The sequence below is a fragment of the Chiloscyllium plagiosum genome, chromosome 6 (assembly GCF_004010195.1).
Source record: "Chiloscyllium plagiosum isolate BGI_BamShark_2017 chromosome 6, ASM401019v2, whole genome shotgun sequence".
Classification (NCBI taxonomy): Eukaryota; Metazoa; Chordata; class Chondrichthyes; order Orectolobiformes; family Hemiscylliidae; genus Chiloscyllium; species Chiloscyllium plagiosum.
The window spans coordinates 85,947,838-85,965,339 of record NC_057715.1 but is presented as its reverse complement, the minus strand read 5'-3'; the positions used below and the strand labels follow the sequence as shown (position 1 = coordinate 85,965,339).

The 17,502-nt window shown below is 41.2% G+C and overlaps 1 protein-coding gene across 3 annotated transcripts in view; it reads right to left on the bottom strand.

The window, feature by feature from the left end:
* LOC122550791 (relaxin receptor 2-like) overlaps positions 1-17,502 on the bottom strand; it is a 158,833-nt gene that overhangs the window by 68,918 nt on the left and 72,413 nt on the right. For all 3 annotated transcript variants that reach the window (XM_043692054.1, XM_043692055.1, XM_043692056.1), the window contains exons 6-7: positions 10,982-11,053; positions 7,983-8,054 (exon numbers count right to left, since the gene is read on the bottom strand). In XM_043692054.1, the coding sequence (XP_043547989.1) occupies positions 7,983-8,054; positions 10,982-11,053 (144 nt within the window). The remainder of the gene's footprint in view (positions 1-7,982; positions 8,055-10,981; positions 11,054-17,502) is intronic.

The following is a 17,502-nucleotide window of genomic DNA, read 5'->3' as shown; positions in this document are numbered from 1 at the left end:
GATCCTTGTGGCGCTCCACTGGTCACAGGCCTCCAGTCTGAAAAACAGCCCTCTACCACCACCCTCTGTCTTCTACCTTTGAGCCAGTTGTGTATCCAAATGGCTAGTTCTCCCTGTATTCCGTGAGATCTAACCTTGCTAACCAGTCTCCCATGGGGAACCTTGTCGAACACCTTACTGAAGTCCATATTGATCACATCACCACTCTGACCTCATCAATCCTTTTTGTTACTTCCTCAAAAAACTCAAATAAGTTTGTGAGACATGATTTCCCATGCACAAAACCATGTTGACTACCCCTAATCAGTCCTTGCTTTTCCAAATACATGTACATCCTGTCCCTCAGGATTCCCTCAAACAACTTGCCCACCACCAAGGTCAGGCTCACTGATCTATAGTTCCCTGGCTTGTCTTTACCACCCTTCTTAAACAGTGGCACCATGTTAGCTTTCCTTAATCAATTTTAATGGACCACTAATTTCATGACCATAATCTAATTCAAATGGACTAAACCAAGCAGATTCATTAAGAATCTGAGAGCAAATAGTTAAAAATCTAATCCTCTGTTCCAATTCTTTGTGTATTCATGAGAGAATGCTGTAATCGTTGTTTTAGGTCTCTGATAGTAGGCTTCCATAGCTCCCTTTGTTGCTGATTGATTTCAGTTGACTTCAACTGTTTTATACTTAGACAGCCAAGCATCTCCTCGAAAACTTTAGTCATAAATGTAAAACCTTGATTAGTTGGTATCTTGATACGCCATAGCAACTAAAATGCTGCATAAACTTTTCCACTATTACCTGAACTGTAATTATTCACAAAGGAACAGCTTATAGGAACCAGGTAGTTATATCCACAATCACAAGGACATACAGATGTCAGTAGTTATAACACACAATCTAGTTATACATGACCAAATAGCTCATCAAAAACTGGTATCGGTATCAAAGACGCTGATTTGATTACATATTAAGGGTCTCCTACTGCCTGACTTGCATGGTATGTATTAAAGAATTACAGTATGCCTTTATAAAGTCACGGCCATATAAAATACCTGTTATCGATTCCTGCATTTTTCTATTCCTATATGGCTTACCATACAAACTTCATGTGTTACTCACATTATCGCCTTACGATATCTGGGTAGTACTACTATTTGTTGAACAACCATGCATTCTTATTTGTTGGTTTGTGAGGAAGACTCCACTTCCTCTTCAAAACTTCATTTTAATATAATCACAAACTAGAGCTCCTTCAGCCTCATCTTCAATGTTGGCCAGCTGCTGACTTTCTTAACTTTATATCTGCTTCCTGACTTCAATTAACAAGACATGCTAAATATTCCCTTTTGAACTATTCTTATTCCTAAATAAAATTTCAGCAGCCCTAACACCATTTGCGATATCACTGCAACCTTTAGTGATGAACTTGATTTAGCCATTGCACTCGTCACTACACAAAGTGAAATCACCCAGAACCTGTTTGTAATACTATTCCATCTCTGTAACCACAACTACAACTTTTGTGATTATAGGCAAGCTATGACTTTCACTGCTACAAAATCATTCCCCAGGAATACATCAAGTTTGTCCATAGCTAGTTTCTTAACTAATGCAATGACTGCTAATTCAGACAAACCACACTTCAGTTGAAATTTGTACAATGGAACTGGGATACACTCTCCTGCTGACTCATTTACTAACATGCTGGCTTTTACTCAACTCTCTGAAGGGAGAATTAAATCCCTTTCCAGCAAGAGAGTTTGAGTAACCTCTATCTCTTTGTACAGCTATGGGCTTGCATGCTTCCTTTTAAGAAAAAGGGGTTCTGCATTCTGCATTCACAGCAATGTTTACCTTTGGTCTCTTAGTTGTAGTTAAAGTTACAATCTGCTCTAAGACATTTTCCTTTTGAATTTCTTTTTCAGACTCATTATTATGAACTCCAATAGGTTTCTCTCAACTTCCAGCATTCTGAACAAATGTGTTCCACCCTGTTGCAATGGATACATCTGGGCTGGTGATTTTCACCTCTACCTTCACTACCTACCCTTCAAAGCTGTGAAGGAAACTTTGGGACATCTTCAGCAATCCATTTATTACCCTGGCTACTTGTGTTCCTCTCATTCTCCCATTTCCTATCTCTCCTTAATGTATGAGAGTGACAGAAAAAATATTTAGCAAATGGTTTAACTCATAATCACCAGCCATTATTTTGCCTGTCTATCAATTGCAAGTGTTCAGTCCTCAGCTTGGGTTAGTATTGGTGCAGGTCGGCTGAAGGTTCTGTGGGAGTATGAAGGCAGTGCAGAGATCAGGCTGGATTAGTGGTCTGGGGTGTTATGGGCTGAGTGAAAGCAAGTGGGGAAGAAAATGTTGCAGGCAGTTCCGAGAGTGCAGAGCTTGAGCTTTTGTGGCAGATGGGTACAGTAGTAGAGATAGACTGAGTGTGAGGTAGCAGAGAGATTAATGTGGCACTTCCACTCGTGGAGCAGAGAAGGTCATTGACCTTCTTACAGTACTGCTGGCCATCTTAGAATCATAGAATCACAGAAATGATACAACATAGAAAGGAGCCATTTAACCCATCTTTGTTCATGCTGACCCTTTTGCACTGTAGAGATGGCATTGCCCTGGGTGGTTTGGGCTGTTAAGGTCTGGTGGTGTGACCTCCTCTGCCAGTCGTGTAGGAACAGAACTTTGCACCACCACCTTGACCAAGACTTCCAGATCCCTATCAGAGAATTGTGGTGAAATCTTCCCCTTCTCAGACATTTTAACAATAAGTCCTTGAATGCCAGAGCTTGTCCAGATTCACAGTGACCTTTTAAAAATAGCCTGGCCTCAAAAACTGCCAGTCTTTCAGCAGATATTGTTGAGTGGCAAGTTGTTCCAGGGATTGTACTTAGAATCATAGAATTATAGAGATGTACAGCACGGAAACAAACCCTTCAGTTCAACTTGTCTATAATGACCAGATATCCTAAATTAATCTAGTCCTATTTGCCAGCATTTGACCCATTTCTCTCTAAACCCTTCCTATTTATATATCCGTCCAAATGCCTTTTAAATGTTGTAATTGTACCAGCCTCCATTACTTCCTCTGGCAGCTCATTCCATACATGTACTACACTCTGCATGAAAAGGTTATTCCTTACGTCCCTTTTAAATATTTCCCCTCTCACTTTAAAACTATGCCTTCTAGTTTTGGACTCTGCCACCCTGAGGAAAAGACCTTGTCTATTCACTCTACCAATGCCTCTCATGATTGTATAAACTTCTATAACGTCACCCATCAGCCTCCGATGTTCCATGGAAAACAACCACAGCCTATCCAGCCTCTTCCCATAGCTCAAACATTCAAACCCTGGCAACATCCTTGTAAGTCTTTTCTAAACCGTTTCAAGTTTCACAACATCTTTCATATAGTGAGATGGTTCTAGAATCAGACAAGAGGGATCCTGCAGGGGTGGGGTAAGTAGTTAATGAGCTGAGTTTGTTTTCATATGGTGAGAAATTTCAGTCAGCATTATGGTAAAAACCTTCCAAAAGGCAGAACACAACTCACATTTAGTCAAAAAATGAATAATGTTCAGCCCATGAACTCCATTCTATCTCTAGATACCTGAAGTGAGATTTTGAACTTCATGTACTGACTTACTGCACCTGAAGTTGCTACACTTATTCCAGGCTCAAGAACATTCCACTTCCTGTGATTAAAATAGTCCTGCAGGCATCTTTGATTAAGGTTTGTGTTAAGATTTGTAGCTCAGATGCCGGTTGTCATGGTATGTTCGCTGAGTGGGAAGTTGATTTGCAAACATTTCATCCTCTGTCTACATCTTTGATGTAATCCCCTCCTTGGGTGGGCCTTGAGCCTTGTGCCTGCAAAACAGATGCACACTTGAGCACAGGTTTAGAGATTGGTGTGAGAGAAATGGATTTGAATTCATGGGACATTAACACCAGTACTGGAGAAGAAGGCATCTGTTCTCATGAACCATGCAGGGACAGAATCCTAGCTAATCATATAACTAGGGCTGTAGGCAGAGTTTTACACTAATTGTTGGGGGGGGGGTGTTCAGTTACAAAAGTTTCAGGGGAAATTAGAAAACCTGAATTAAAGGAGGAGGTAAGAATGCAGAACTCAGGAGAGATTATTAAATTCTCCAGCACAGACACAAATCGGACAGAGTGTTTGGAAAGGGTTAGCAATTGAACTTCAAGCACACTGGATAAACAAATGACATTGAGAAGAGGGCCAGTTAATACAGGACTGAAGGTGTTATATCTGAATGCACGCAGTTCAAGGAATAAGGTAAATGAGCTTACAGTGCAAATTGAAATTGGCAGGTATGATGTGATGGGCATCGTGGAGACGTGACTGCAGGGGGATCAGAATTTGGAGCTGAATATTTAAGGATATACATCCTATCGAAAAGATAGGCAGGTAGACAGAGGGGATGGGTTGCCTTATTAGCAAGAAATGAAATTAAATCGATAGTAAGAAACAAAGTAGGACCAGAATCTGTGTGGGTAGAATTGAGGAACAGCAAAGATAAACAAACCATAGTTGGGGTTATGTACTGGCCTCCAAACAGTAGTCAGGAGCTGGAAACAGACGATACCAAGAGATAGAAAGATGTGTAGGAAAGGCAAAGTTACAGTGATCACGGGGGATTTTGATATGCAGGTGGACTGGGAAAATCAGGTTGGTAGTAGATTGGAAGAAAAGGAATTTGTGGAGTGTCTATGAAATGGCTTTTTACAGCAGCTGATGGAGTCCACTAGGGAACAGGCAATACTGGATTTAGTGTAATGAGGCAGACTTGATAAGGGAGCTTAAGGTGAAGGAACCCTTAGAAGACAGTAATCATAATATAATGTAATTTACTTTGCAATTTGAGTGGGAGAAGATAGAATCAGCTGAATAAAGGCAACTATAGAGGCATGAGGGTGGAGGTGGATAGAATTGACTGGAAGAGGAGCTTAGCAGGAAAGACAGTGGAACAGCGATGGGAGGAGTTTCTGGGACTAATTCAGGAGACACAACAGATATTCATCCTGAGGAAAAGGAAGCATGGTACATGGAGGATGAGGCAACCATGGCTGACTATGGAAGTCAGGGATGGCATAAAAGCAAAAGAGAAAGCATATAATATGGTGAAGGGCAGTGGGAAACCAGAGGATTGGGAAGCTTACAAAGACCAACAGAGGGCAACAAAGAAAACAAGGAGGGAGAAGATTAAATACATGGGTAAGCTAGCCAGTAATATAAAGAAAGACTGTCAGAGTTTCTTTAGGTATATAAAAGGCAAAAGATAGGCAAAAATGGACATTGGGCTACTGGAAAATGGCACTGGAGAGATAGTAGTGGGGAACAAAGAAATGGCTGAGGAACTGAATAATTATTTCACGGTGGAAAGCACGAATAATATCCCAAAAAAACTCAAGTGATTAAGGGGCAGAGCTGAGTTTGGTGGCCAAGGAGGAGGTGCTAGAAAAACTGAATGGCTCAAGTTGGATAATTCACCTGGACCAGATGGACTACACCCCAGAGTTCTAAGAGAGATAGCTGAAGAGATAGTGGAGGTGTTAGTGGTAATCTTTCAAGAACTGCTAGAGTCAGGGAGAGTCCCAGAGGATTAGAAAATTACCAACGTGACACCCCTTGTTTAAAAATGGAGTATAGCCAAAGATAGAGAATTACAAACCGATTAGCCTAACCTCGGTTGTGGGTAAGATACTGGAATCCATTGTGAAGAATGAGATTTCTGAATACTTGGACTTTTATGGTAAAATAGGGCAAAATCAGTATGGTTTCATCAAGGTGTGGACATGCCTGATAAATCTGCTAGAATTCTTTGAGGAAGTAATGAGCAGGTTAGACCAATGAGAGCCAATGGATGTTATCTACCTGGATTTCTAGAAGGCCTTTGACAAAGTGCCGCACAAGAGGCTACTAAGTAAGTTAAGGGTCCATGCCTAGAGGCAAGGTGCTAGCATGAACCTAGCTGTCTGGCAGAAAGCAGAGAGTAGGGATAAAAGGCTCTTTCTTCAGGATGGCATCCCGTGACAAATGGTGTTCTGCAAAGCTCAGTGTTGGAACCACAACTTTTCACATTATACATTAACAATCTCGATGAAGGAACTGAGGGTATTCTGGTTAAGTTTGCAGACAATACAACAATAGGTAGAAGGACAGGTAGCACTGAGGAGGTGGGGAGGCGGTAGAAGGACTTGGACAGGTTAGGAGAGTGGGCAAAGAAGTGGCAGATGGGAACGTGTGAGGTCATGCACTTTGTTAGGAAGAATAGAGGCACACACTATTTTCTAAGTGGGGAGAAAATTCAGAAGTCTGAAGTGCAAAGTGACTTGTGAGTTCTAGTCGAGGATTCTTTCAAGGTAAACTTGCAGGTTGAGTCAGTAGTTAGGAAGGCAAATGCAATTATGGCATTTATTTTGATAGGACTTGAATATAAAAGCAGGGATACACTTCTGTGGCTCTATAAGGCTCTGGTCAGACCACATTTGGAGTATTGTGCATAACTTTGGACCCCATATCTCAGAACGTGTGTACTGGCCCTGGAGCGTGTTCAGAGGAGGTTCACATTAATGGACCCAAGAATAAAAAGCTTAACATATGAGGAATGTTTGAAGACTCTGGGTCCATACTCGATGGAGTTTAAAAGAATAAGAGGTGGATCTAATTGAAACTTACAGAATACTGAATGGCCTGGACAAAGTGGATGTTGGGAAAATGTTTCCAATGGTAGAAAAGACTAGAACCCAAGGGCACAGCCTTAGAGAAAAGGGAAGACCTATTTGAACTTAGATAAAGAGAATCTTCTTCAGCCAGAGAGTGGTGAATCTATGGAATTCATTGCCACAGAACGCTGTGGAGGCCAGGTCATTGAGTGTATATAAAACTGAAAGGGGATCAAAGGTTATGGGGAGAAAGGGGGAGAACAGGGTCGAGAAACTTACCAGTCATAATTAAATGGTGGACTAGACCCGATGGGCTAAATGGCCTAATTTCTGCTCCTATGTTTTATTGTCCTATAGGTCCAAGACACTTTGATTTACAGTGGTTCTCAACCTTTGACATTAAGATACTTCTGTCTGCTCCTGGGGAAGGATGGATGGAGGTTGTGAATTCGATCCTAAAAATATAGAACACTCACCTGCCTTTCCTAAGCCTGTACCAAAAACCCTGTGGACCATCCAATTAGCTAGTGTCAGGGGCCAAGGTACTACAACATATTCCACAAACTGCCTCTGTACTGGTGCAGCCTTATGTTATTGCTATCCTAAACTTTTAGTACTTCATGCCAAATATGTGAGAAAGTTGTGTACTAAGGTTGGAGCCAGCTATAGTGTACAGTGCTGGTCCTTATCAAGCCACATTTCTTTAAGCATTTGATAACACACCCCTTACCCATACCATAATTTACAGTAGGTTGATGTGCACATCCAAATTACTGAATCTCCATAACAAGAATATAATTCTGTGAAATTATCCCCATAATTACAAACTTGTTCACAAAAATGATCAGTCTCATTTCTAACTTCACTAATGAATTGATATGAGGAATTATACTTACAATTTATTTGGTGTTACAGATTGCAGAGATGGAAGCAGAAAATTACATCTAAATTTAAACTTCAAAGGTACCTAATGCATCAATTAATTACTCTTAACACTTGTATGTTAAAAATCTAACTCAAATGAAAAATTTTCTTCACTAGCATGAGAACCTTTCAAAATTAAATCAAACTGTCTATGTCGCCAAAACTTCAGTTTAAAATGTAATGCTTACTCTAACAAACACATAATTAGCAAGTAGTCAAAAAATGTTGTGAATTAAAGTATTCTTCAAAAGTTATTTATAATAAACTGGAAATGATCAAGCAATACACTGTAAAATTATTGATGCTGCACTATAGCAGCAGAACAGCACTCTGGGACAGATAGACACTTACAAAATTTTCAGTTTATGAAGGTCTTGAAATATTCTTGGCTTCAGAACTATGATTCTATTATGACTGATGTACCTAGAAAACAAAAGATAATGTGCACTGAAATAACCTTGCAAACAAGACCATTACATTATATTTATAGTAGATCTATAAATATTTTAAAAATAGAGATAATATAATGAAAATGAGAAAGATAACAAACCATCCTGATTACACTGTTTATTTTCATTGTAGAATTGGATAATTTTTGGAATGATGTCATTAATTGACCAAATAATAAAATACTTCCATTACATTTACTGAGGATGCAAAGCAACTACTATAAAAGTACACTTTGTCCCAATAAATATAAATAGAATAACACATTGGCTAATATTTTTAAAGGTAAACAACAAAATAGCTGGACGAAAATTTTCTACAATATATTTTAGGAATAAAAAGGCCTGGTTTTGGGACAACAGTAAACTTACTGCCACATAACCGTGAGTGATAACATAGGATGCTCAAGTTCAGTTTTGCTGTGAACGTCTAATTAAATATTTTTGAAATATAGGTCTTCTTAGGAATCACCCTTTGCCATGACCCTAACAATCATTAAGTACTATTAAATCTATTTCAAATCAGTGTTCCGACCATTCCAAATATATTAAGACTCTTTTTATTTAAATGGCTGATTTCTTCTTCTCAGGGCTCTGACCAATTTATATACTGCAATTTGGAAGAGATAGAAAAATCCAGTTTAAACTTCAATTTCTCTCTAAACTCTGCTTAAAGGTGACATTTTCACTTTTATTCAGTATTGGCAGGTTTCAGAAGTAAATTATTTTTTAAACAAGACAATGCTTGTGGTTTCATAGATTACTATTTTCTCACTTAAGTTGGAGAGTGAAGTTTTTCCAGAAGGGAGACTGCAATGTAAGTCATTTGTAAGCTTTGTGCTAACTACTTATCACCATTCAGCACGCAGTCCACATGAAACAGGCTGCTGAGTGGCTGCATATTTGGAAGGGGTGGGGCAGATGCATGCACGTCTAGGATAATTTTAACTTTGCTTGCCCTTCTTAAAGGGTAGATGCACATTGGCTGCAGCAGGCGGTGGAATAGAAAATGAAGGAGCATGGCAATCGAGAAGCATGTCTGATACAGGGTTGCTGATTTCATGCTGAAGGTCTAAGACCAAGAGGTGAAAAGGAGGATAGCCTTTCTGCAAAAAGCATATACTACTAAGGAAACAGGAGCAGGTAACCACACAGGCCAATTCAAAGAGCCCAGCAAATCTGACTGTAATGTTGGCAAAACATTAGTGTCCTCACACAAGTGATCAAGGTCAGTGACTGCAGCTTCAAATGTCATATTCTGCCCACTGCATCAACAACCTCATCCACTGTTCAAAGCACCAATTCCCATCCTTTGCTCATATGTGGACTGTAGCAATCAGTATACATGCCTAACATCCATGTCCTCTGCTTCATTCTCATACATTGTTGCAACCTCACATCCACAGCTCATAATTTCCACACACTTCGAGTTATTCAGTATGGCAGACATCACATAAGCACATTGCAACACAATCATTGACATTCTTACTTGTTGGGTTAAATGATACATAACTAGAAGTAGTAGCAGAGAATAGGTAGGGGACAGACATCTGGGCCCTGAATCCCCTGGGCCCTGTGGAGGAGATGGCCCTGTGAATCATTGGGTGAATCATTGGCCCTGTGAAGTCAATGTGAAATGGCCTGAGAACATTCAGAATTATCTTCATGGCATATGAAACTTCTCAAGTCCAACTTCATCCCCAATCTGCAACTTAGAATGAAGTACAAATCATACATGTTGTGACCGTGGGAGCTTCTTTTACCCAGCCAACATCTCCTCTCTCACCTCAAACCATTTCTTGTGCATTTATGTTTTCACATACCCAGTAACTGCTGTGGAGATGGGTAATGTATCTTCACCATTGAAGGGGTCAGCTTTTTAAAAATTCATTCATGGGACGTAGGTACCATTGGTGAGGCCAGCATTTACTGTTAATTCCTAATTGCCCAGAGGGCAGTTAGGAGTCAACCACATCACATCATTCCATTGTGGGTCTGGAGTTTGAAGTCACACGTAGACCAGACCAGATTTTCCAACAATTGACATTGATTTCATCATTGGACTTAATTCCATATTTTTATTGAGTTCAAATTCTACTATCTACCATTTCAGGATTCAAAGCCAGGTTCCCCATAACAATATCTGGGTCTCTGAATTAGTAGTGCATTAAAATACCACTAACCCATTGTCTCCTCTTATGGAAGATAAGGAAGAGCAGATGCCTGAAGAAGAAGCATCATCATGTGTTGTGACATTTGCTGACACCAGCTTAGCTTCTAGCATTTTGACTATTGTAGAAGGAAATTTAGAGGCTGGATGAGCACATTGTGGGTTATGAACCATATGTTGATCATAGACAGGCCATGCCAAAATGTGTCCCACCTGTAATCTCACCCTGTGGAAAGGAGTTATACTTGTTGAAAACTCAGATAAGGGCTTCAATGAGGTGGGTGTACAGAAAATAGTTGATAGAAACATATGCTAGAATACTTAATGCAATGGTTGGCCTGCCACAAGCCTGTTGTTATTGTCAAGGAGCAAGGAGAATGCACAGATCCAATTTGATGCAGGGCTTTGTGCAGATCTTGGAACTGTTCCTTTCCAGCATGGAAAAGGAAATCACCTACATGATAGGAATTGTGGATTCCTTCCAGTTATGTGGTATAGCAACAGGTGCCTGATATTTCAATTTCCATATTGGCACAGGCAGAGGCTGCAGTGGAAGGTCAGCCTGAGCTAAACTTGTTGCCATGGAAGATTTATTTAGTGTCATGCAGGGTCAGACTGCTGCCATCATGACTGTGAAAGCCAAATATCTACTCACAGCAACCAAGCAATCCATGCTATTTATGTTTAAACAGGAAAATATTGTCAGCCTTATCACTAAGCATTAACTCACTTACAGTCGTCTGAGTTTGTAAAGTCCAGAAAATGCAGTTTTTGAGATGGATCTGATCTGGTTATTCTGCAGATATCTACAAGGCAAAGGCATAACAACATTGTAGTTACATTATTAAAGATAATGGCTTAGATTTTACAATAAGAATTATGGTGACATTATTGGTAATTTTAGTCACTTCTGCTCGGAAAATGGCAACAAATTTTGGAGCTTCACATCTGCAGTTAAATTCAATGATGATGCTTTCATCACCACCTTTTAGGACAAAAAATTGACAACCCTTTGAGAGAAAGTATTTCCAGATCCCTTTTTTTTTGGTTCCACTTCTAGGGAAAAAACATTATTGTGTCTGTTATCTGTTTTGTAGGTTTCACTAAGATCACCTCTGATTCTTCCAAACTCCAGAAAACTTAGGCCCAATTTACTCAGTTGTAGGACAAGTACATCATTTCAAGGATTAGTCTACCCAACATTTGTTGTAGTGACTGCAATGGGGATAAATTCTTCATTAAATATTGAGACCAAATTACAAATAATATTCTAAGTGAGGTCTCATTAAAGCAGTATTCAATTGCAGTAAAATTTCTTTATGCTTTACATCATGAGCAAAGTGAAGAAGAGGTCATTGACAATACTATCAAATGACAATTGCTCACTTTGGGTTCTGTCAGGCCACTCAGCTCCTGACCTCATACAGCTTTGGTCCAAACATGGATTAAGGAGTTGAATTCCAGACATTGATGAGAATGAATACCATTGATATCAAGGCACCATTTGATCAAGTACGGCATTAAAGAACGCGAGCAAAATTGGAATTAACAGAATCAGAGGAAAATCTGTCAACTGGGATATACCCAGCACAAATGGAGGTGGTTATATAAATACTGTATAATCATATATAACTTTATGAATACTGTGGATACCAGAGCAGGACAGAGGCTAGGACACTATAGAAGCTCAACACCACTCAGGGTGCTGGATGGCAACCTGCTTAATTGGCACATCCCCACCACTTTCAACATTCACTCTCTTCACCACTGACACACAGTGTTAACAGTGTGTACCGTTTACAAGATGTACTACAGAAATTTACCAAGGATTGCAAACCAACAACGTCTACTAACCAGGTCAAGAGTTGCAGATGCTTGGGAACATTGCCATTTGAAAGGTCCTCTTTGAGCCACACTCCATTTTTTTCTTGGAGTTATATTGCTGTTCCTTCACTGTCACTGGAATTCTGTTACTAACAGTACTGTGAATGTATCTATACCTCAAAGACTGGTTCAAGAAGGTGGCTCAGTACCACCTTCCCAAGGACAATTCGCTGTGGGCAATAGTTTCTGGCCAAGCCAGCATGCTTACATTGCCTGAGTGCATAAATAAAAACAAATTCCAATCCCTCACAATAAAGGTCAAATGTGTTATTTGCTCTCCTCACTGCTTTCTGTACCTGTATGCTAACTTCTTGTGGTCCTTATACAAATATCTCAGAGCATCAAGATTTACAACTTCTAAACCTTAAAAATGTCTTCTCTACTATTTTTACATCGAAATTGAATAATCTCATACTTCTCCAGGTTATACTCCAGCTGATGCCATATTGTCCACTGACTTACCCTGTCCAAGTTTCTTTGCTATTTCTTGAGTTCAAAGTTTGCATTGTATCATCAACCAGTTAGTTACATTGTTTCTTGCCTCTTTGTCCAAGTCAATAATATAGAGAATAGGTAGCTGAGACTCAGTGCTGATACTTGGAGCACTCCACACATTGCAATCTGCCAACTTGAATATGTCTGAGTTATCATTACTTTCTGCTTCCTATCTATTAACTAGTCCCTGCCCATGTTAAAATATTAACCCCAACTCTATCAGCCCTTATTTTGTGTAATATCCTCTTGAATATTTCCTCATTTAATCCTTTTGGAAATCCAGTGCATTACATCCACTGGTTTGCCTTTATCTACCTTTCAAAAAACTGTAATAAATTTGTCAAACAGGATTTTCCTGTTTTCTCTCTTCTTCTTCTTTTGCAATGTGCTGAGACTGTCCACTATTTAGGACAGAGATGAGGAGAAACTTCTTCACCCAGAGAGTAGTGGATGTGTGGAATGCTCTGCCCCAGAGAGCAGTGGAGGCCCAGTCTCTGGATTCATTTAAGAAAGAGTTGGATAGAGCTCTAAAAGGATAGTGGAATCAAGGGTTATGGAGATAAGGCAGGAACAGGATACTGATTAAGGATGATCAGCCATGATCATATTGAATGGTAGTGCAGGCTCGAAGGGCAGAATGGCCTACTCCTGCACCTATTGTCTATTGTCTATTGTCCCTGAATCCAGGGAATTAGGGAAAATACACTATCTGTGAAGCTATCTCTTTTAGAATCATGGGATGTAGGCCTTCAGAAATTGGAGATTTGTCAGACTTAAATCCTTTGAATTTCTCCATTAATATTTTCTATCTGATATTATTTACCTTAATTTCCTTGCCCTTATTAGCCACTAAATAACTCTCTACATCTGGCATTAACTTGAATCTTTGACCAGAGAGACTGATACTAATTATTCATTCAATGTCTCTGCAATTTCTTCCTTCTGCATTACTTTTCCTACTGTTTCGGCTTCTAAGGACTCAACATTTACTTCAGCTGCTCTTTTACTTTTCATATAATTCTAAAAGTTCTTAGAATTACAATCTTATGATCTGTTTTCATACTATTGACTGGTTTAGTCTAATAGTTTACATTATTTGTTTTTATTAATCTTTTGGAGGCCTATAACACTCCCTGTCCTCCAACCTACTCTTACTCAATGTAAGCCTCTTATTTTAATTGCATATGATCCTCAAGTAGGAGATAATGAAAACTGCAGATGCCTGTGAGTCAGAGTCGATATGAAAGGTTTTGCCCTGTCTTGCTCCTCAGATGCTGCCTGACCTGCTGTGCCTTTTCCAGTACCACACTTTATCAACTAATTTCCTTGGTAAGCCATATATGAATCATTTTCATGGAGTTTATCAATGGAACATATTTGTGTTGAAAATATGATTTGTTTCTTTACATAGATAAATGCGAGATGCTCATTTTGGGAAAGCAAATCTTAGCAGGACTTACACACTTATAAGGTCCTAGGGAGTGTTGCTGAACAAAAAGACCTTGGAATGCAGGTTCATAGCTCCTTGAAAGTGGAGTTGCAGGTAGATAGGATAGTGAAGAAGGCGTTTGGTATGCTTTCCTTTATTGGTCGGAGTATTGAGTACAGAAGTCGGGAGGTCATGTTGCGGCTGTACAGGACATTGGTTAGGCCACAGTTGGAATATTGCATGCAATTCTGGTCTCCTTCCTATCGGCAAGATGTTGTGAAACTTGAAAGGGTTCAGAACAGATTGACAAGGATGTTGTCAAGGTTGGAATATTTGAGCTTTAGGGAAAGGTTGAATAGGCTGGGGCTGTTTTCCCTGGAGCAACAGAGGCTAGGAGGTGACCTTATTTAGGTTTACAAAATCATGAGGGGCAAGGATAGGATAAATAGACAAAGTCTTTTGCCTGGGGTGGTTGAGTCCAGAACTAGAGGGCATAGGTTTAGGGTGAGAGGGGAAAGATATAAAAGAGAAATAAGGGGCCACTTTTTCACATACATGTATGGAATGAGCTGTCAGAGGAAGTGGTGGAGGCTAGTACAACTGCAACATTTAAAAGGCATCTGAATGGATATATAAATAGGAAGGGTTTGGAGGGATATGGGCTGGGTGTTGGCAGGTGGGACTAGATTAGGTTGGGATATCTGGTTGGCATGGATAAATTGACTGAAGGGCCTGTTTCCATGCTATACATCTCTCTGACTCTATGACTCTATTTCCCATTTTTTATTAGAATTAGATTGGCTAAGTAAATGGTAACATAGAAATAAGAGCAGGTCATTCAGCCCATTGAGTCTGCTCTGACATTCAACATCATCATGGCTGATTGAACATTTCAATGCCTTTTACTCACATTCAATACCATTAGTAATCAGAAATTTAAAAATCTCTACTTTAAACATACTCAAAGATTGAACTTTCACATTACTCTGTGGCAGAAAATTCCAATGTTTCATAATCCTCTGAACTAAGACATTTCTTTGCATCTGAATCCTAAATGACATCCACCTTATTTTTAAATTGTGTCTCCTGGTTCTAGCTTCTCACTCAGGAGAAATATCTTACCTGAATCAACCCTTTCCATCTCTTTAAGTATTTTGTAGGTTTCAATAAGATCATCTCTTATTCATTTAAACTTTAGAGAATACAGGCCCAGTTTTTTCAATCTCTCTTTATAGGACAGTCCAACCAACCTGGAAACAAGGTTTCCCCCCACAGATCCCACTGTCACTATCCCAGCCTCACAGAACCCTGAGGGGAACATCACCCCCACCACCACTCCCACTCCAGTTACAGGCTCCGACCCCACTCCCAGCTCCATACTTATACCAAGTCCTAGCTCCCAGCCTTGCTGGGTTTTCACCATCCCCACAGACCTCCCCCTCACTGAGGATGAACGGTCAGTCCTCAGCAAAGGCCTTAACTTCATCCCCCTCCCTCCACGCATCAACGAATTCAATACGCATCGTGATGTCGAACACTTTTTCCACCGCCTCCGCCTCCGAGCTTACGTTTTCAATCAAGACTCCCATCCACCTATCGAGGACCCTTCACCCGCCTCCAACACACTCCATCCACCTGGACACCCCGTGCTGGCCTATTACCCACCCTCGATTTCTTCATTTCCAACTGCCGCTAAGACATTAATCGCCTCAACCTGTTGCGGCACGGTGGCGCACTGCTGCCTCACAGCACCAGAGACCCGGGTTCAATTCCCGCCTCAGGCGACTGACTGTGTGGAGTTTGCACGTTCTCCCCGTGTCTGCGTGGGTTTCCTCCGGGTGCTCCGGTTTCCTCCCACAGTCCAAAGATGTGCAGGTCAGGTGAATTGGCCATGCTAAATTGCCCGTAGTGTTAGGTAAGGGGTAAATGTAGGGGTATGGGTGGGTTACGCTTCGGTGGGTCGGTGTGGACTTGTTGGGCCGAAGGGCCTGTTTCGACACTGTAATGTAATCTAATCTAAAACTTGAACCTCTCACACTCACAACGCGCAGCCCTCCACTCCTTCTGCTCCAAACCCAACTTCACCATCAAATCAGTGAATAAAGGGGATTCAGTGGTAATTTGGCGCACTGACCTCTACACTGCTGAAGCCAGGCGCCAACTCGAAGACACCTCCTCCTACCACCACCTCGACTATGGCCTCAACCCCCAACACCAAACCATCAACTCGCAGATCATACACAACCTCATCATCTCAGGAGATCTTCCACCCACAGCTTATAAACCTTATACTTTGGGAACCCCGCAACACCCAATTCTACCTCCTTCCCAAGATCCACAAGCCTGACCACCCCAGTCGACCCATTGTCTCAGCCTGCTCCTGCCCCATCAAACTCATCTCCACCAACCTTGATATTGTCCTATTCCCCCCTTGTCCAGGAACTCCCCACACACATTCGGGACACCACGAACACCCTCCACCTCCTCCAAGACTTCCATTTCCCTGGCTCCCAATGCCTCATCTTCACTATGGGCATCCAGTCCCTCTACAGCTCCATCCGCCATGACCAGGGCTCCAAGTCCTCCATTTCTTCCTCTCCCGACATCCCCAACAGTACCCTTCCACTGACATTCTTGTTTTTTTTGGCTTAACTGGTCTTCACCCTTAGCAGTTTCTCCTTTGAATCCTCCCACTTCCTCCAGACGAAAGGGTTGGCCATGGGCACACACATGGGCCCCAGCTATGCCTGTCTCTTTGTCGGCTATGTAGAACAGTCCATCTTCCGTAGTTACACCGGCACCACTCCCCACTTCTTCCTCTACTACACTGATGACTGCATCAGCGCCACCTCGTGCTCCCACAAGGAGGTTGAACAGTTCATCAACTTCACCAACACATTCCACCCTGACCTTAAATTCACATGGACCATCTCTGACACCTCCCTCCCCTTCCTGGACCTCTTCACCTCCATCAACGATGACCAACTTAACACTGACATTTTTTACAAACTCACCAACTCCCACAGCTACCTGGATTACACCTCTTCCCACCCTACCTCCTGCAAAAACGCTATCCCATATTCCCAATTCTTCCGCTGTATCTGCTCCCAGGGGGACCAGTTCCATCACAGAACACACCAGATGATCTCCTTCTTTAAAGACTATAATTCCCCTCCTATGTGGTTGAAGATGCCTTCCAACGCACCTCATCCACGTCCTGCACCTCTGCCTTCAAACTCCACCCCTCCAACCACAACAAGAACAGAACACCCCTGGTCCTCACCTTCCACCCCACCAACCACCACATAAACCGCATCATCCTCCAACATTTCCACCACCTCCAAATGGACCCCACCACCAGAGATATATTCCCTTCCCCACCCCTATCCACTTTCTGCAAGGACCATTCCCTTCGTGACTACCTGGTCAGGTCCACGCCCCCCACCA